The sequence below is a fragment of the Tamandua tetradactyla genome, chromosome 15, assembly GCF_023851605.1.
Source record: "Tamandua tetradactyla isolate mTamTet1 chromosome 15, mTamTet1.pri, whole genome shotgun sequence".
Classification (NCBI taxonomy): domain Eukaryota; kingdom Metazoa; phylum Chordata; class Mammalia; order Pilosa; family Myrmecophagidae; genus Tamandua; species Tamandua tetradactyla.
The window spans coordinates 47,255,737-47,277,991 of NC_135341.1; the positions used below are offsets into that span (position 1 = coordinate 47,255,737).

General features: G+C 37.2%; 1 protein-coding gene across 4 annotated transcripts in view; it reads right to left on the reverse strand.

Moving 5' to 3' along the window:
• The window catches only part of MYRIP (myosin VIIA and Rab interacting protein), a 343,444-nt gene that overhangs the window by 264,960 nt on the left and 56,229 nt on the right, over window positions 1-22,255 (reverse strand). For 3 of the 4 annotated variants that reach the window (XM_077129739.1, XM_077129737.1, XM_077129736.1), the window contains exon 2: window positions 4,429-4,572. In XM_077129739.1, coding sequence (XP_076985854.1) covers window positions 4,429-4,538 — 110 coding nt within the window. In that variant the 5' untranslated portion in view covers window positions 4,539-4,572. Of the gene's footprint in view, window positions 1-4,428; window positions 4,573-9,704; window positions 9,750-22,255 lie in introns of all 4 variants that reach the window. The other variant, XM_077129738.1, reaches the window with a different exon arrangement.

The window sequence follows — 22,255 nt, forward strand, 5'->3', positions numbered from 1 at the left end:
CACCAAGAACAAAGAATTTGCTTTTTGATATACAAACTTCTTGAAAAAACTAAGTTCTTATAATTAAATCTTAATTTACTTAAAATGAAAATAAATTTTAAATGAAGATTATCACTAATTCCTTATATTAAAAGCACCATGTTCTTCCAACTTTAAAAAATAGCTTTTAATCATCAGTGGAGTCTCTGTATAATAGACTAGAAACGCAATAATTTCTAATTTTAAGAGATGCTTTGCCTTCCCTGCAGTGGTTCTTCACAATCCTTGGCAGCTCTTGTTTATTTCCTTGCAACACTAGAACCTAACTGCCAGTGGGGTGGAAGGTTGCTCCTGGAGGTGGCGAAGAGGGTACCGGCCAGGTTGGCAAGTCAGTAATTGATACCATTATGGGCAACAAAAGCAGGGATCCAGTTGCATTTATTTTCCCTTCCTTAACACAGGTAAAGGGAGCAGGTCTTTAAAACTGCAGTTGGTGGCTTGTGGCAGCCAACCCTCCCTCCCAGTAAAGACCAGACAGGAAGTGTTCTCTCACTCACTCTCATCCCCCCTCCCCTCCGTTCCTTCCCCTGGCCCTTGGCTAGCCTGGGCCCACAGTCCTTGACAGACCTGAGTGCACTGTCAATTCAGCAAACCCTGACAACTGGTGCCTAGTTGCAGTTACGGGAAACTATTCCATCAAGGTTACCCTCTGTCCGTTTAAGTACCAACAAATGTCTGGAAGTCATTGAGAGGCTAACTAGCTTTTGACAAGTGCATATTTAATGAGAAATTTTAAGAGCTGAGGCGATCTCATCAAGCTCCCCAAGATTCAATTTGTATACCAGAGGACCATGCAATTCACAGATATCTATAAACATTCCTGATGATGTAAAATCCTAGGGCACAGACAGTGATTCCAGTACAAGCCTGGAGATCTTTCTACAAGTGTCTTTACTACATGAGTGGCTGGATGGCAGAAGACAGGGAGGCCTGGTATCAGGAATGCCACATCCAGACCTGACTACTGCCTCTAACAGCTTGGGCATCCTCTGAGGTTGTTTCTTTATCTGCAAAGCCAAGGACTGGGGAATAACCAGTTCTCAGGCTCCTTTTAGCTCTCACGAACAACATCAGAGTAATACCATGTTATGCTGCTGGAGCAAATAAACCCCAAAGCCTCAGTGACTTAAATCAACAAAAGTTTATTTCTTACTCACACAAAAAATCCTGCTGGTCATCAGAAACTCTCCTTTTCCAGTGTCTCAGAGACCGAGGTCCCTGCATTTAGTGATGTCCTATCACAACACTGTGTGGTACACAGATGGTCTTCAATATTCAAAAAAATATTAAGTCTGATTCTTGAAGTCACACATGTTGTCGGCCACAGGGACTGGCAGAGACTTTCCATTTGTTCCGTTTCACAGATACTAAGGGCACACCTACCATGTACCAAGCTGTGTGCCCAGAGTTTAGAGACACAAAACGAAATAAAACCAGGTCCCTTTCCTGTGAAGCCACAGTCCACTAGGGGAGAGAAGCTGAATGCAGGAGAAGCACACACTATCACACTGAAACTGGTCTCAGTGTAAATGAGTGACCACAAACTTCAGGTCTTAGTATTGCCCGGCAACTGGATTCCATCTCCCTGGTCCCTTTCCTCTCCTACTCTTCTAGGCAGTCTTTTCCATTACAAAACCTTTATGTCCAGCTTGAATGCCCACCTAAACTCTAGATGCACATACATACAAATGCCAAAGTGACACCTCTGCTTGGAGCCTAATAAACATTTCAAATTTAAAATGCCAAACAGAACTCTCAGTTTCCCCTGAATACTACCAACACCACTCTGTTCAACTGGTTTCTTTGCTTCTTCTCCCACCTTTCACGCCAGTTTGAATCTGTGGTGGACCCTGGAAAAGCCTAATCCTCATTCAATATTGCTTGGTGGGAGCATTTTGATTGTTCCCATGGAGATGTGACTCACCCAATTGTGGGTGGTAGCTTTTGATCAGATAGCTTTCATGGAATTGTGACCCCACCCACTAATCCTATAAAAGAGGAAATATTTTGGAGAGAGTCCCTTTCGTAGAGCCACAAGAAAGCCAGCAGATGCCACCATGTTTGTCATGTACCCTTCCATGAGAGAAACCCTGAAAATCACTGGCCTTCTTGAACCAAGGTATCTTTCCCTGGATGCCTTAGATTGGACATTTCTAAAGACTTGTTTTAATTGGGACATTTTCTTGGCCTTAGAACTGTAAACTAACAACTTATTAAGTTTCCCTTTTTAAAAGTCATTCTGTTTTTGGTATATTGCACTCCAGCAGCTGGCAAACTAGAACACCTTTCTACACTTACTTCCCCACTGAACAGCCAGAGGAATCCTATTAAAATGAATGTCAGATCACGTCACTCAGGCTCTAGAACACTCACTGGTTTCCCACCTCAGAGTATACTTCAGGCTTTTCCACACAATTACCACTACATGATTTGGGCTCTGGTTATTGCTTAGACTTTGACTATTAAACTCCCCATTCTTTATTCCCTCCTATCTCCACTGGGAACAGAGAAGTCGTATCTGAACAAGGAATGTTGCCTTGATTGATTCTACCTGAAGCAACACAACTCCCTCCCTCACTTTATTCAGGCTTCTGCTCAAATCTCAGCTCATTAGAGAGGTGTTTCTGAGCAGGAGGTGTAAAAATTAGCACTTTTCCTAACCCAGGTCCATCTCTGTCTCCCTTTCCCTGCTTTATTTTTCTTCACGGCTCTTATGGCTACCTTATACATATATATATATATATACACATGTTTATTTGTTTATTTGCTTTCTATCTCCTACCTATAGAATAGCATGAGATGGAAATATAATGTGTTCCACATGTGTAATTTTAAATTTCTAGTAATCAAAGTAAAAACAGAGAAAAATAATTTTAATAATATTTTCCTTTCACCTCATATTTATAAAACATTAGCATTTCAACATATAGTCAATATAAAATTTAAAAATGAAATAGTTTGCATTTTATGTACTAAGTTTTTGAAAACTGGTGTGTATTTTTCCCTTACCACCCATATCAATTTTGGACTAGCCACATTTCAAGTGCTCAGCAGCCACACGTGGCTAGCGGTTGTGGTATCCGCCAAGGCAACTGTAGGACTCTTTGGAGAACAGACTTGTTAGGCTCACAATTTTTCACCCAGCAGCTAGAACAGTGCCTGACACATGGTTTTTAAAATCCAGTAATTATTTAATTAAAAGATTTCTTGACTTCCATCAAACAAGCACCTATTGAATATGTACTAACTAGGAAGAAAAAAAAATGTAATGGAAATAAAGATGATTACAATAGGGCTTTTAGGGATCTGTAAGGGAGGTAATATTGTAAATAAGTGGAAAGTCTTGGGTACTCCAAGAAGGAAAAGGAGAAGTGATCTGGAAGTGGGAAAGATTCATCAGTTTTTAGAAAGGTGAAAAGGGTGGAGTAGAGCAGAGACACGGCATCCTCCTGACAACAGCAGGCTATTTGAGGAGTGGTGCATGGACTGGAGACGCGAAGATCGTAAAAAAGATGACTGCCATGACAGGCATGGAATAACGGTGAAAGCTGGACCAGGACAGCGGTGGGAAAAGAGGCTGAAGAGGCAGAATCAGCAGAGCCTGGCACTGCCCTAGCTGTGAAGACCAAGCAAGGGAGGAGTTCTAAAGGCTCTGAGGTTTTGAGCCTGGTGTCCAGGAGGCAGACAGGACCATGAATAAGCCTTTGGAATCCCGAGGATCATGGACAAGGGATTAACAATAATTTACCATCAGTTTCTAAGACACCAGGCCCAACACATGGCCTCATTTCTATCACTCTGACTTCTTCCAAATGTAGGTATTTCTGCCCCACTGAGCTGTAACAGTATCTCCATGAGGGTTCCACAGTGGAAATATCAATTACAGAGGAGAAAAGAAACTCTCCAGGCCTCAGTTTCCTTCTCTATAAAGCAAAGCTAGTGGTGCTGGGCCAGGTGGTCATTCCTAGCCTGAGATTAATGTCCTTGTATCGGCTCCTTCCTGGAGCATGGTGGCTGAGAGTGTTAACAGAAGAGTCTACATACCTGAGCCTACTTCTAAGATTTGTTCACATAACACTTTGGGTATTCTTCATTAGTACCTGCTGATAGGAAAACTAAAGCCAGGAGTAACTTTGAGACAGCCACCTTCGCCACAAACTCCACCCACCCTACAGCCTGCAACAACATGTAGGGTGAACAGTCCCAACAAAACCTCAATTGAGAGCACGAACAGCCAAGGGCCAGGCGTTCATCTCATCAACCTAAGTGTGTGTTTACCTGACCTAAATACACCCACACTCAGGACAGCAGCATGGAACACTCAGTAAATCCATTTCATTTGTCCACACATGGCTCACTAGACCCAGTCAGGCAATAGAGGCATCTCACCTTAGTCGTTCTTCCTCTTTTTTGCGCAGGTTGAAGTCTCGCTGAACCACCTGGAGAACATGCTCTGTCTCATCATCAGTCAAACCAGACAGGTCCAGTTTCCTCCCCATGATTTAACACCAAAGACAAACGATGTAAAAAGACCTGGGAAATCAAAAAAGAGACCACAGATTAAGTGCAAGATAAACGCCCTGCATGGACTAAATCAACTTATTCTGTTATTAAAACAATTAAAATGATCTAAAATTGAGAATGTTGATGGACTGTTGACTTTGGGCCCTCTACATGATGCCTTCAGCAGGGGCTGAAGGATGTACTGATGGAGAAGTAGATTGGTGAATGATGGTGTATACTTATGAATGAAGGTTGTGCTGCTACAAAAAGGAACAAAGTCGTGAGGCATGCAATGATGTGAATGAACATGTGGGACATTTGGTGAGACAAAACAAGCCAGGAACAAAAGAACAAGAATGGTATGGTCACCTTTAGAAAATGCTTATAAGAAAACAGGGGCCTAGATTGTAAGCTTTCAGAGCAGACACATTAAGTCCAGAGTGATGATTACTATTTCTGGATTTTGAGAGGCTGTTTTATACATATAACCTTATATATAGAGATAAGAATGAAGCGAACAGGTTGGAGTTAAAGTAATTCAGAACATAGGGGTAGGGAAGACAGTGTCTATATTTCAGAACCACACATACTCTGTGAGACCAATGGAAGAAAGGTTTATTTGGTCTGGAACTGAAATTTCCTGTAGTGCATAATCTAATTCAATCTGTATAGCTCATTTGAACAACTGAAACACAGGGAGCACAGAATAAAAAATAGGTCCTTTAATCCTGTATAGACTATTGTAATGCCTGGATATATCCTAGAATATATTAAGCAGATAATCAAAAAGCATTGGCAAATTCCCCTGAGGGATGGGAGAAAGCATATGGAACTATTAAACCTTACTATCAGGGAATCCCCTGATACTGTGTCAAGCTTTAGGGACATCCAAATCAATAGGCCATGCCCTCAATCAGAAGGCTTGCTCTTGTAAAGCTTATGTAGGTATCGGAGAAGCTTAGATTACCTATAGGTATGCCTAAGAGTTACTCCTGGAGGACTTCTTTTGTTGCTCATATATGGCCTCAGTCTCTCTAAGCCCAACTCTGCAAGTGAAACCATTGCCCACCCCCCCCCACCCCTCATGTGAGGCATGACATCCAGGGGTGAAAGTCCCCCTGGCAATGTGGGAGATGACTCCCAGGGGTGAATTCAGACCCAGCACCAATTCCATCCTGACCAAAAGGGGGAAAAGAAGTATAATTAATAAATATCAGTGGCAGAGAGAGTTCAAATAGATTCGAGAGGCTACTCTGGAGGTTGCTCTTATGCTAGCTTCAGTTAGACCTTGCTACCTATAATAACCTGCCAACCCCCAACCAGGACCACTCCAGCCAATTCTAAAGAACACCTAGGGCAATATATAAGATTTCACAAGGGTTCCATGCAGTTCAGTAACTTTTCAGAAACCTGCAACCTCCAAATGGGTCCCTGGTCCAGATGAGTCCTGAAACCTAGCCCAGCCTCTCCAGAACATCAGATAGTTCCATCTCCCTACCCCATATTAGTGATAGGCCCTTCCAATATGAAAAATTTAGAATCACCATAGCCCAAACACCTCTAAAGAGAGGGATGAAGAGATCAAAGGTGATGGTGGAGGTATACAGAGACAGTAGGATTTAACAAATGAATATGAATGCTGAGTCATTAAACTGATATCTCTTTTAGTCTCCAGTATTTTAGAGCAGCTAGAAGTAAAACCTAAAATTGTGAAATTGTAACCATTGTCAAAGTCTGAAATATATTCTACAACTAATTGTGGTGCTGCACTTTGAAATTTATAGCTTCTGTGATGATAAAAAAATATTTAAGCCCTCTAGCCTCCTATGATCTGAAGGAAAAATAGGAGAGGATTGCATGGTAGCCCATGACAAACTCTGGGATCTGTCCTGTAACTAATTATTGAAAAGTGCTTTGAAAACTATTGCTTTTTTATTTCTTTGCTTTGTATGCATGTTATACTACACAATAACATAAGTTAAAGAAAAAACAATTAAATATGTTTGTGTGTGTGTGTGTGTATATATATATATATATATATATATATATGTAAGTGTATATATAATGCAGTATCTTTCTCTGCTCTCATGCCCAGCAAATATTTACAGGCAACTTCAGCAAGTTTCCAAAGGAAAACAGACGATCTGCTTGTTTCATTCATCCCAACTCTCACAGTAATAAAAAATAAATAATGTTTTCCAACAAAATGAACCATACAGGAAACCTAATGTGGATTTGCACAAAACACCAAAAGGCAGTATCCAAATGCTCTAAATTTCTATGATTTGATGTTTTAAATTCTAAGTATAACACATAATTGTAAAACAAATTATAATGTTTCTTTTAAAAAGTAATATCCTACACTCATCACACTACATCCTTTAAAGTAATTTCATGGCTGTGAAATACAAACTAGAAGTCAAGAAATTCTCTTCCATAAAAATAAAAACAGAGTGAAAAAAAAACTTATTTAGCCTTCCTTTAGCAGCAGAAAAGATGTTATTTCAGAGAAACACCTCCCAGCAGTGCACATCTAAAAATTATGGGAAACTATATATTTTTTTCCTTACATAGGCAGGCACCAGGAATTGAACCTGGGTCTCTGACATGGCAGGCAAGAACTCTGCCTGCTTAGCCACCATGGCCCACCCGGGAAACTATATTTTTAAAATACCATTTTTAATTAACTGTTGTGCCCAGAGCTCACATTAAATAATTTCATAAAATTTCCCACAACTGAAAGCCATCTTAAACATGGATGCAGAAATTCTCGGCAATATATTAGTGAATGAAATCCATCAATACGTTAAAAGAATTACACACATGAACAAGTAGGATTTATCTGAATAATGCAAAATTGGCCCAACTTTCAAAAATCAATCTGTGTAATTCACCACATTAACAGAATAAAGAGATAAATCATATGATCATTTAAACAGATGCAGTAAAAATCACTTGGCAAAATTCAATACTCATTCATAATAGAAACATTCTACAAACTAAGAATGGAAAGAAATGTCCTATTCATATAAAAGGGTATTAAAAAAATCACAAGAAGTATAACTAATACCATACTTGATGAAAGACTGGATCCTTTCTCTTAAGATCAGCAAAGGCAAGGCTGGCCACTCTCACTCTCTCAATACTGAAGGTCATATATAAAGCTTCCTTAACCAAGACAAAGTAGTGCTGGCATAAAGGTCGGCACACAAAACAATGAAATACAGACTCCAGAAACAGGTACCACATACCAATTAGCTCTACAAACATGCCCACAAAGATGAGTGGGGTAAGGATAGTACTTTCAACAAATGATGGTGGAATACCTGGATATCCACCTAGAAAAACAAAATGATCATGGGCCCCTACATCAAGTCATACTCAAAAAATTAATTCAAAATTGATCATAGGATGGGAAATGGTGGTGCAGTGACAGAGTTCTCACCTGCCATGCTGGAGACCCGGGTTCAACTCCCGGTGTCTGCCCATGCAAAAAAAAAAAACATTAATCATATACACAAAATCTGAAAGTATGAAACTTCTAGAAGATATAAGAAAAATTTACTGTTGGGGTAAGAAAAGATTTCCTACTTAGAACACAAAGTATTAATCAGAAAGAAAACACTTAATGAACTGAACTTCATCAGAAGTAAAACCTCCTGCTCCTCAAAAGATAACATTAAAACACTAAAAAACATAAAAATATTAAAAAGCAAGCCTATTTTCAATAAATGAATCTAACAAAGAACTTGTATCCCAAATATATAAAAAACTCTTCCAGCACAGTAAGAAATCAATTAAAAATGGGCAAAAGACTTTGAACAGCTACTTTACAAAAGAAGGTCAAGAAGCATATTAAATGATATTCAACATAGAATAAATACCAAATTAATCAGACAAAATAAATAAATAAAAACCTGAGAGGTAGGGGTGGGAAGGGGGACCAGCTGGTTTATATAACCTATAAAACAACTACGTATATAGAACTGTGAGCAAAATAAAAACAAAAAAGGTGGAGCATATTAGGGAAAACCTTATGCTAATAAATTTGAAAGTTCGAAGGAAAAGGACAAATTCCTAGAAAAACCATTTTAGTAAAACCAATTTGAGAAGAACTACAATATCAGAATAGCCTTGTAACTATTAAAGAATGTCAACCATTAAACAACTAACATCTTCCTCCCAGAATACACCAGAACCAAGTTATTTTACCTAAACAAATTTTACAACTTTTTTTAAGAAAATAATACATAAACAAATGAGGGTCTACTCAACTCATTTTATGAAGCTCATTTAACCATATTATCTAAACAATACAAGAATAAAATGAAACAATAAAAAGAAAAAAAGGGCCAACTTTACTGAAATTTGTTTTTAAAAAGTTGTAAACAAAATATTGGCAAGTCAAATATAGCAAATGAATATAAAAATATATCATGGCCACTCATTACCGGAATGAGTTTATTTTGGTAATACAAAGTTGGTTCAACCTGAAATATTGATTCTTGCAATTCACAAGAAAATTGCAATAAACAAGGAAAGTATGTGATTATCTAGACGGGAGCAGAAAAGAAGTTCCTTCGTGATAAAAACTTTTAGCAAACTCCAAATAGAAGGGATCTCCCTTTATCTGATAGAGAATGTCAACACCCTTAGGGAAAATCAAGGCATTGGCAGGACGACGCTCTGTCCCCAAACTCTGTAAATTCTGGTGCTGGCTCGCAGCGATCCTCGGGGTTTCTTGGCTGGCATCCCTGCCTCCAGTCACGGGGGCATCTCTCTCTCTGGTGTCTGGCTCTTTTGGTTTCTGCTGACTCCTAGTTTCTGGCTCACCCCTGTGGCTTTCTCTGGCTCCTTGCTTCCTTTTTTTTCCCTTTATAAAGCCTCCAGTAATATGGATTAAGGACCCACCCTGATGGAGTTTGCCACACCTTAACTAAAAATAACATTTTCAAAAGGTCCTTTTTACAGATGGTTTCACACCCACGGGAATATGGATAAAGATCCAGAACATGGTTTTGTTGTAGGGCACAATTCAATCTACCACAATAATGTAATACACATCCCACCCAAATGATCACATCATAATTTGAAACAGTTCAAGGACGATGCTAAGGATTCAAATAAAAAATAAGAAATAAGAATGACTTTAGTAGATCTACCATTATGGACTGAACACCTCCGATGTTCTTGAGGCTTTAGTTTTTCTGAAATATATGAGAAAATACATATACACATTTAGTACATTTAATATTTTTAAGTCCCACAAAATCCTAGAGCAACCACCACCACTGCTACTTCCACCTGAGAAAAAGGGGCTTTAAAAAAGTTCCACATTTCAGGGGTGTACGGGTGGTTCAGTGGTAGAATGCTCGCCTGCCATGTCGGAGACCCGGGTTTGATTTCCGGACCATGCACCCTCCCATCACCCCCAAAAAAGTTACACATTCTAAGACAAATGACAAACCTTAGACTTGAATGTGTCTTGTTTTGATTCAGTCAATGCCCTTTATACCATATAAATGCCTTCCTAAAAAATGCAGAGGGAAACTCTGGACCTCGGGTTTTATGATTTGAGGTCCAGAGCTCCCTACACCCTCTTTCTAGCACGTAACAGACATAGAGAGAAAATCTCATCACTTGGCTGCTCTTCAGACAAAGGTGATCTGCCCTTTTAGATTCCTAATAATGGCAACAACATAGAGAACAGAACGGTTTCAGTCCTTAAAGAGTCTTTTGTTAAATGGTTTGAAATCTCATGACTGTATGATGTGAACTAATCTCAAGGTTTAGCCAGAAAATCAGAACAAGAATTCCAACTATTAAAAAAGAATCTTTCATTCCAGTAATACTATTTGTCAAAAATAAAACTTTGGTCCACTTTGTCCAGTAAGGCTGGGGATGGTGAGAAAACCTAGTGCAGATGGTCAACAGAAGCAGTAAATTAGAAGATTCCATCCTTAGGCTGTGTGCTGGTTGAAACTGCTATGTACCCGAAAAGCCATGTTCTTCTAACCCATTCTGGTGGGTGCAGACCTATTGTGGGTGGGATCTTTTGTTTAGGTTGTTTCCATGGAGATGTGACCCACCCAATTCAAGGTGGGTCTTAATCCTCTTGCCTGGAGTCCTTTATGAAAGGATAAAAAAGACAGTATTAAGCCAAGAGGCCCAGAGATGTTTACAGAGAGAGAAAAGAAAGCCCAGAGATATTTTGGAGAGTGCTAATACAGAGGAGAGAGAGAGAGAGAGAGAAGCACCTTGGAGATGCTAAGAGTAGACCCACAGGACAGAGAGAGCTCAGAGAGGTGTCTCTGGAGGAGAAAGCAAGGACCCACAGAAGAGCACAGAGAAAACCACTGGAATCAGAAGCTGAAGGCAATGCAACCAGGGAGCGAAGGACAACAGATGCCAGGCACATGCTTTCCCATGTGACAGAGGAACCCAGGATGCCAACTACCTTTCCTCCAAGAAGGTATCCTCTTGTTGATGTCTTAATTTGGACATTTCCATGGGTTTAGAATCGCAACTTGTAACTTAATAAATTCCCATTGAAAAAGCCAACCCATTTCTGGTATAATGCATTCCAGTAGCGTTAGCAAATCAAAAACAGGCTGCAAAGACAAGGGGGAATGTGTCATAAACTTCCCATCTTCTAATCTCCTGATGAGCAAGAAGAAACAGTTTAGTGGGCACGGTGAAAACGCAGGTTAGCTTCTTCCTTTAACACATCATTGAAGGTGATGATGGTGCTTGGGGGGTTCCCAGAAGGTAAGGAGTCTTTCCCCTTTCCTTCACTTCACTGGCTTTTGGTTCCTAGAATCCTAAATGAGATTCTAAGATGACCATTAGTGAAATGCAGGGCAGCAGCTTTGATCACAACACATCTAAAAAGAATGATCAGACTCAAGAGGGATAGACAGTTTCTTTAAAGAAAGAAATAAAGTAACTGTAAACGGACAACATACAGAAAAATTAGAAAACCTTATTGGAAAGTGGTAAAAAGCTTCTTTCTTTTTCTATAATAAACACAATTTTTAAAATGAGAAATTTCAGGCCAGAAGAGAAAAGTGGCTTCCCAAGGACATAGCTGATTCAAGTGCTCCTGATATCTAGACCAGAGCTCCTGCCCTGTGATTTCTCCAGTTTATAACCAACCAAGATGGCAAGAGAGAGAATACATTTTAAAAATTAATAATGAGAAGATTAATACAACTTAAACATTTAATTATATCACCATTTCCCCCAAGGTGTGTTTCTCAGGTTACTTCCCACAAGCAATGAGAAAAGGGGCTCTGTGTTGAAATAAATTTGAGAAATGCTTCCATCTGCATTGCCCTCTTGGCGATGCACAATACACGTTAGCTTATCAAAGCTTCTAAGAAGCCTGATACTAAACAACCAGTTTAATTTTGTTTAACCCCAAACTTCTCAAATGAATTTGTCTGCAGATTCCTTTCTTTGATAGCATGTACCTCATCACATCCAAAAAATGAGCATTTAAGAAGCAGTGCACTGAGTCAATACAAGAATGACAAACTGCAGCAGCTATTCTAAGATAATTACTGAACTGGTTTAGCTGTGTTCTTGAATATAATTATCAAAAGAAGCTACAGAGTTGAGATGAGATTTAGAAGAAGCTGACGCCTTCAAAAGAAAAGCAAATGGATATAACTTCAAAGTTGGAAGACCAAAAACAAAGGAAGAAATGTCTGAATTTTTACTGAGTAGAAGAACTAAGCAGAAGGATGGACATAGGCGTTTTTACTGGAAACTGGTTAGCACAAACCTTGCAAATGTAAAGAATTTAGATTTCAAAGCTTTATATATATATATATATGGGAGCTTCATTATAAATGCTTAATATCTATGCAAACAACACTCTGGGAAGGTACCTAGAATAGAGGAGTCAAGGACAAAAACATACATGTGATCTTTCGAAACCCTCTGAATGATTTATTCAGCAATGTGCCAAGATAGAGAGAAACGTGAGAAGATAAAGTTAGACTATCCAAAGCCCTAAAAGCTACAAAGGTTAAATGCTGCTGAGGCTTCCTTCTTCGCCTATGGCTAATTCCTGACTAGACCTGAAAAGAAACTCCTTATTCCTACAGAAGAATCTAAATGTTAGGACTCTCCCATTTATGACACAGTTATCAGAGTCAAAAAAGAAAAGAACTTGACTAAGAAGGAAACACACGCACACACAAGATTAGAGACATGCTCATATTCTGACTATTCTTTGGAGGAAGTGGAAGTTGGGTATATGGCCCACTGACCTTCATTTATTCATTTTCAGGGGTATTGTCCCTGTTGTGAACTGTCGCCTTCTCTGAGACTCACCCCTTGACCCAGGCACAGGAGTGGGTCCAGTGTAGGCAAGGTTACATCACCAGGACACAGCTGATAGGACCAGGGCTGGCACCTGACCCCTGCTGGATGTCCTCTCTCCTAGGAATTTGATATTGACATTCTGTAAGAGTGTCTTAGACCCAGTGGTCCCCGGCACTCCTGCCTGAGAGTGCCACCAAATGCCTTTTAGCTTTGTAATAAAATTTTCTTTTTTTTGTATATATTTTTTTCACAATTTTTTAACTTATTAAGAAATAGTCCTTAGACAAGTCACAGAACTGGCCACAGTTGGGCAACTGTCCCAACACCATTGACTGAACAATTCATCCTTTCCCCTCTGACCTAGATGATCCATGAACCATATATGCATACACATAGTTCTTTCTTGGGACATTCTGTACTGATCTGGTGCTCTACTAGCTGATTTTCATGTCAGTAGCACAGTTTACAACCTGGCATGACAAGTCACAGATCGTTCTTTTTCTTTTTTAAAACTGTCCTGGCTAACATTGCCCATTTCGGTCCCCAGATGTTATAAAAAAGTTAGGAGTAAAAATTCAAGTGAATTTTTTATTGAATGAGAAATGTATCAATTAAGTTGGGAAAGAAATGCCATCTTTGCAATATTAGGTTTTTTCGTAAAAGAATTGGGAAAAATATATGGAGAAGTTTATGCAAATGTGAGACAGAGCTTAAAAATAACAACCAAACTTTTACTGTATAAAAATTAAAAGTTCATAGAGTAGGAGGGTGTGCAACAGCGGCTTAGTGGCATAATTCTCGCCTGCCATGCCGGAGAGCAGGGTTCAATTCCCGGTGGCTGCCCATGCCGAAAAAACAAAAAAGTTCATACAGCAAAAACAGTAGGAATAAAATTTAAAAGGTAAGGGATATCTCAGAATAAACATATCAGACTATTATTCCACTATATTAAGCACGTTTTAAAAATACGAGGAAGAATATAAAACTCTCTAAGAGATAAAATGACTAAGTTCATGAAAAAAGGCAATTTGCCAACTACCAACATCTGAAATATAGTTTAATAAAATATTCATTTCACTAGTCACTGAAACACTGATCATTATTATAAGTTTCAATTTTTCATCTAATAAGATTCTTGGAACACAATCACTTATACTATTAGGAGAAATATGATGTGTGTAATTGTTTTAACTGGCATCTGGCAATAATTTTCAAATGTACCTAAACACTGACCCAGTAATTGCAATCTAAGAGTTTCCTTCAAGAAGTTGGAAAAAAGTGCAAATACATATGTACAAGGATGTCCATTTTAGTATTGTTTATGACAGAAAAATAGTGGATATAAAAACCCAAAAGTAGGTTTGGGTAAATTATGGTACAATCATATACTGGAATATTATGTGCCCGTGAAAAATGTACTAAAAAGAAAAGCCATTTTTGATATATTAAAGGAGAAAAATCAGGTGAAAATTAAAGTGTGTTAATCCAAGAATGTCTATAACAATAGTATTAATTATAGATCCAAACTGGAAACTATATAAATGCTCATCAACAGAAGAGAAAAATTGTGATATATTCACCCATTGGAATAGTCTACATCAATCAGCATGGATAAACTACAACAACATCGAACAGTATGGGTGAATAGCACAAATGTGATGTTGGGTAAAAATAAGTCAGACACAAAGAGCACATACCGTATAATTCCAATTATACAAAGTACAAAATCAGGCAAAACTAAACTGTAGTGTTAGAAGCAGGATAGTAGTTACCCTTGAGAAGGAGGAAAGTGGCTAGAAGGGGCTGGGGGAGAGGGATTTGGGGGTACAGGTAATGTTCTGTTTCTTGATCTAGGCACTGGTGTGTTGAATTTTCAAAAATTCATTGAGCTACACTTATGACATATGTGTGTTTTTATACAAGTATAATATGGCTCAATAAAAAGTAGAAAAATAGAGTGTGAATACACAATCCTGTGTAAGTGGATAAGATAGAAATATACCAAAAGCCAAAAAAATTATATATTGAAATATACATACCATACACATATTCACATATTACCAATTGATATCTTTGAATGTCAAAAGTTCATATGGTGTGATTTTTAAAAATTTACTTTTGCATATATTTCCCTTCCCTTTACAATAAACATTATCTGAATAATTAAACAATAAAAAACTATCAAGGGTCTGTATTAGAATATTCACCTTAGTATTGCTTATAATAGCAAGCTTCTTGAAGCAATTAAAATGTCTAGTAATAGGGCATTATAATTACATATGATGTAATATAACTCTAAGTTAGAATAATACACTGTTTTGAAAAATGATGTATTACTGACATGGAAAAGCTCACAACATATTTAAGAGTGAAAATTAAAGAGCAAAAAACTATATATAAATTATGTCAATTTTCTGTTTTTCTAAAAATGTGTACTGTGTCTTCACACTGATAAAGTTCAAATCATCATTCACCAAATGTTCAGAGTGGTTATCTCTCAGTGGTAGATTCCTTGTCATTTTTAAATACTTATTCATTTTGTTTATCTATGTTCTGTAATTTTTTCACAATCAATAAATATTACTTAATGAAAAATAAATGTTGTTTTAAATAATAATAAAAGCTAACAATAATCATTAGAAGAATAACTCAAGATTGTAAGATAATAAATGACCTTGTCATTGCATCAGAGGATCACAATAACTGGAATGATGAAGAAACCTAATGTTAACCTAATGTTAACCTAAACCTAATGTACATGCTACAAATTGGTCTCTACTGAATTATCTTGGTTTCGCATCAATTTATACCTGCAGAGACCACAAACAAGAAATGTTACAATACCAACTACTAAAATTCTCATTATATGTCAAGGGTTTGAAATACTGCTTAATGTATACTATCTCTTTATTAGCCTCAACTGATGAACAAATCAGTATCAATCAACTCAGGTTCCCTTTATGTTTCCAAGAATCAAAGAATATTTACACCTCAAGACATGGAAAACTTTCAAAAACCTGCATATGAGCAAAGGATAATTGGAAATCTTAGTAATTAATTCAAATATAGGTAAAACCTTCTAATCAGAATAGGTCAAGAAATAGACACACAGTTCAAATTGAAACCATCCACAAACAGTACAATTCTGGAGAACAGAAATCCCACCTACAAAAGAGTTTTTGGGTTTTATTTATGAGCCAAACAACTCACTCAAGATTGAGTTATGTTTTAATTCCATGTATTTAGTCAAGTTTGATTATATCAGCTGAGGCAGGAACCAAAACAAACCTCTTATACACAACTCTCCAAGAACCTCTCAAAACTCAAAGGACAGTAGGAGTTGTTTTTTTTTTTTAGAACTTACACTCAAAGCACAAGCAGTGAAAGAAGAAATAGATAAATGGAATCTCCTCAAAACTGAAGATTTTTGTGCTTCAAAGGACATTGTCAGGAAAGTGAAAAGGCAACCCACTCAATGGGAGAAAATATTTGGAAACAATATACTAGTAAGGGTTTAACATCCAGAATATATAAACAAATCCTACAACTCAACAATAAAAAGATAACCCATTTTTAAAAATGGGCAAAAGACTTGAAGGGACGTTTTTCCAAAGAGGAAATACAAATGGCTAAATAAGCACATGAAAAAATGTTCAACATCACTATTAGGGAAAGGCAAATTAAAACTACAATATCTTTTCATACCTACTAGAATGGCCATTATTTAAAAAAAAAAAAAAACAACAGAAAACTACAAGTGCTAGAGAGGATGTGGAGAAATAGGAAATTTATTCACTACTGGTGGGAATGCGAAATGGTACAGCCACTGCGAAAGACACTTTGGTGGTTCCTCTGGCAACTAAGTACAGAACTGCCATGTGACATGACAATCCCGTTACTAGGTATATACTCAGAAGAACTGAAAGCAGGAGCACAAGCAGATATTTTGTACACCAATGTTCATAGGGGCATTATTCACATTTGCCAAAAGATGAAAACAATCCAAGAGTCCATCAGCTGATCAGTGGATAAACAAACTGTGGTATATACATACGATGGAATATATTTCAGCTGTAAGAAGGAATGACGTCCTAATGCACATAACAACCCGGATGAACCCTGAGGATATTATGTTGAGCAAAATGAGCCATACACAAACAGGCAAATATTGTATGGTCTCATTAACGTGAACTAATTACAATGCACAAACTCTGGGAGTTAAAATCGAGAGTGTAGATTATACCAGGAGATAGAACGAGGGTAGAGAATGGGTAGATGATGCCTAAGGTGTACAGAATTTTTAATAAGGTTGATTGTAAGTGTTTGGAAATCAATATAGGTGATGGTAGTAAAATACTGTAAGTGTAATTAACAGTACTGAGGGTGATTATAGTGGAAAGAGAAAATTTAGGGTCATGTATGTCAGTAGAAGGAAAGCTAGGGAGTAAAACATGGGACTGTATAACAGAGAAACCTGTTGTGGACGATGACTGTGGTTAATTGTACAAATATAAAAACGTTCTCACATTAACTAGAACCAACGTATGTCACTAATACAGAGTGCTAACAATAGGGTGGTATATGGGAAAAAACACAATTAATGCAAATTATGGGCTAAAGAACAGTGTAACATTCTTTCATCAATTGTAACAAAGGTAGTATTTCAAAGCTAAATGTCTATAATAGGGGGATATAAGGTGTATGGGATTTTTTTTTATTGGAGCAATGAAAATATTCTCAAATTGATTGTAGTGGTGAATGCACAACTCAGTGATTATATCAAGAGCACTGACTGTACACCTGGGATGGATTGTATCATATGTAAATAAAACTGTTCAAAGAACTGAAATTTAAAAAAAAAACTAAAGGACCAATTTGGAAGTCTGTGATATTGCACAGAAGGAGCAACGTGCTCACCACATTTATGTACTTGAACTCCCACAAAATATTACATGAAAGGCATTTTATTGAAAATGTTAGAGAAAAAAAGGTATCCATGTCATTCAGCCTAAAAAGCAAACCAGGAGGCAGGAATAGGATAAAGTGGTGGCTGCTTTGAGAATAGTTTGTTCGTAAGCGATTCTTCTTATGTTTTCCACGTTCTCTGTTACATGGCTATATTAATTTTACCATCTTAAAAGTCACTTTTAAAGGTATTTAACTTATTCATTCCTAACATATAATTATTCAGCCTATGGATGATGTAACAATTTACTTCTCTAACTTGATAGAAAAAAATTTTCATACTTTTTTAAACATTCTGCTCACTCACCAGCAATCACCAGGTAAAACTTTATTACAAAAAATCTAAATTTCTAGAAATGCATTTTTATAAAATGCTCTTTTCAGTCCCAAATTTCAGTCTACAGCTGAAGGCCTTTGTAGTTTTTCCCTAATGCCTCCACTTTAGGGACTAGCAATTTTGGCCACCTAATCTCTAAAATAACTTACTGTCCTGTCCTCCCTCTCACTTACCACCCACAAGCCTCAAGCCCTTAAATCCTAACAGATTCAACATCCTCATCCGCTTCAGTCTGCCATCTCTACCCCTTCCCATCCCACAACCTCTGCCTGATTCCAGGCTGCAACAAGTTTTCACCTGGGTTGGGCAAGAATGTATGCAGTTTCCTTGCATTCCAAATTCCTACCCTACTATCATCACGCAGAATCACCTCTGTCGTTCTCTGTAGCCACTGCTGTCTCTGTCTATGTCATTCTCTTGTGGATTAAAGATGTAAATTTTTGAAAATAATAAAAATATTAGAAAAAATTTTGTTTAATATTTGTGTTACTTTAGGGCAGGGGAATCTTTTTAGAGGAAAACAGGAAATCCGTTAATGACAAAATGACATGTATATGTCTGAATAAAAATTCAAAATGATACACCATTCCATCAATGGTCAGGGTAACATAAATTAAAACAAAGAGATATTATTATCACCTCTCCCCCAGCCTTGGATTAGTACAATACAGTAAGACTGCAGCAAGAATATGGGGAAATCAGCTCTTTCATCCATTGCCAATGGAAAGATGAAGTGATACAATTTTTTGAAAAGTAGGCTAAAATTATTTCATACCTCTGATCCAATAACACCAATTTTGGAAAGTGATCTCAGAAAAGCTAAAGCACATCAGTCTAAAGTTCTATGTAAATCAATGTTAACTGCAACATTATTTATAGTTGCAAAAACTAGAAGTAATATGAAAGTCTATCAAGATGGAACGGTTAAATAAAATGTGGTACTTCCATTCCCTGGAATATTATACAGTTTATAATTCATATATTCATTATAAAGAATGAGCTAGATATATTTTCATTGACATAGAGGTATTCTCATGATACACAGGTAACAGAAAAACAATTGCTAAGCAATACAAATATTATGGATTTTTATACAATAAAACCTACACAAATGTGTTTATGAAAAATTTACATGTGGTTTTATAAAATAAAAACCTATGCATGACATATACATGCTTTTATATATTTTCATATAAAAGGAAAGATGTTAATGAAAATATGGCAAATGTTAATACTGGATATTTCCAGAAGCCAACCTGCAGTTGGACAAGAGAAAACTGAAAAATTTCTTCACATTAATCTGCATTCTTTGGCTTGCTAAAATAAATATCCATTTTGGGGCCTTGTGCAGCTTTTTAAAACTCTAGGCTATTATTTCTGGATTTTGAGAAGCTGTTCTATACATGTATAACCTGGTATTTAGAGTTAAGAATGAAGCTGATCAGGTCAGAATTAAGGTATTTCAGAATCTGGGGTAAGGAAGACTTTGTCTATATTTTAGAACCTCATCTACTCTTTGAATGCAGAGAAAGAAAGGTTTGTTTTATCTGGAACCTAAATTTTCTGTAGCACATAATCCAACTCAACCTGTCTGGGTAGATCATTTAAACGACCCAACTTGAGCACAGAGTAAGAATGAGGACCGTTAACCCTGTATAGCTTAACAGAATGTCTGGGTACATCCCAGAGTATCTTAAGCAGACAATCAAAAAGTTTTGAGGGATGGGAAAAAAAATATGGAACTTTTAAATTTTACCACCAGGGAAACCCCTAATACTGTGTCAAACATTAGGGACACCCAAATCAATAGACTAAGCCCTTGACCTTGAGGCTTGCTCTTGTGAAGCTTATATATTTAGCCGAGAAGCTTAGCCTACTTATAGGTGTCCCTAAGAGTTACTTCTGGAGGACCTCTTCTGTTGCTCAGATGTGGATTCTCTCTCTCTAAGCCCAACTTTGCAAGTGAAACCATTGCCCTCCCCCTTATGTGAGGCATGACATCCAGGGGTGAAAGTCTTTCTGGCAGCAAGGGAGATGACTCCCAAGAATGAGTCTGGCCCTGACACCATGGGATCAACAATGCCATCCTGACCAAAAGGGGGGAAAGAAGTGGAACAAATAAGGTATCAGTTGCTGAGAGAGTTCAAATAGAGTCAAGAGGTTACTCTGGAAGTCACTCTTACACAAGCTTCACTTAGACATTGCTACCTATCACAACTTGCCAAACCCCAACCAAAACCATTCCAGTTAATTCTAAAGAACACCTACGGCATTATATATTATGTAAGATTCTACAAAGGTTCTATGCACTAGGGTAACTTTCCAGAAACCTACAACCTCCAGATGAGTCCCTGGACCATAGAAGTCCTGAAATTCAGAAGGGCCAGCCACTCTAGAATGTCAACTAGTTCCATCTCCCTATTCCATATTATCAATAGCCCCTTCCAACATGAAAAAGTTAGAATGGGCATAGCCCAAATACCCCTAAAGAGTGGCAGAAAGATCAAAGGTGATGGTGGAGTTATACAAAGAAGGCAGGGTTTAACAAATGAGTGTGACTGCTGAATCATTATATCGATATTTCTTTTAGTCTCCAGTATCTTAGAGCAGCTAGAAGCAAAAGCCTAAAAGTGTGAAATTGTAACCCATACTAACTCTGAAATGTGTTCTACAACCAGTTGTTGTGATGTGCTTTGATATTCATTGCCTTTTTGTATACATGTTATTTTTCACAGAAAAGAAGAATCATGTTCTGTAGGATTTTGGCTTAAAGACAGATTTCAAGATATTTTTTGGTATTATGTAGAGTATGCAGGAAGTGTTCTTTTCCCCCTAAGGTAAAATAGTTGATTGCTACAGAATGAGAAACAGGAATGTGTAGGACAAATGAATGTATATATATTTAAGCCTTCCAGTCTCCTATATTCTGGAGCAGCTAGAAAGAAAAACCTGAGAGGATCGTATGGTAGCCCATGACAAACTCTGGGATCTGTCCTGTAACTACTTGTTGAAGAGTGCTTTGAAAACTACTGCTTTCTTATTACTTTGCTTTGTACATATGTTATACTATACAATAAAAAAGTTTAAAAGATGAATGGATATAGAAAGTTGTAGAAGTATTGCTTGAAGTGAATTTTATTGGTTGTGGTTAAGGTTGACTAAGATTTTATAGTTTCATAATATTTTTTATAGTTTTCTTATCAGATGTATCTTCATACAAAACAAGAATTTGGTTTTCAATCTGTTAAAATGACAACGTTTTCTTAGATTATTTGTGTGTTCTGAATGAGAAGTTATAAAAGGTTTTTAACCATCCAAGTAGTCTGCCTAGATGATAAAGATTCTATGTGTTATCAGACCAACATACTTATCGATATGCATGTTGACCATCTCCTTCCTTATTTTTTTAGACAATGCGGCCTCACATTAAAAAAAAATGTCTTTTTAAAATCATTTTAACTCCTCTATTTACTTTCAAACTTTTATGTCACCTTGATTAAATAAAGAAAAAGAATTAAAATATATATATATAGGCTGACTTCTAGCTCAAATTTGATGGTGTAAAGCCAGTATATCCCTTTTCATCCTGGAAATCATCCAAAAAAGCAACAAGAAAAATGAGAAACACAAATGTAAATTACACTTTTGGCTAAACCAGGAGACAATTAAAATCACAGAACCTAAATGTAAATGGAAAGTCATCTAAAATGGAGGGAATGAAGCAGGAGGAAGAGGAAATAAAAGGTTGCAGAGAGAGAGCTCCCTGCAGCTATAAGCATCATCGAGTCCTAGTAAAAAACCATACTTCTCAAAGGCAACAGACACAACTTCAAGTGCCAACGTTTGTTTCAAACAGTGGGTGTACTGGTTTGAAGCTGTATGTATCCCCCAAAAAACATGTTCTTAAATCTAATCCATTCCTGTGGGTATGAACCCATTGAAATAGGACCTCTTATTGTAGTTATTCAACTAAGGTGTGGCCCAGCTCAATCAGGACAGGTTTTAATCCTATTGCTAGAGTCCTTTAAAAGAGAATGAAATTCAGACCAGAAAAAGAAAAGAAAATCATAGACAGAATAG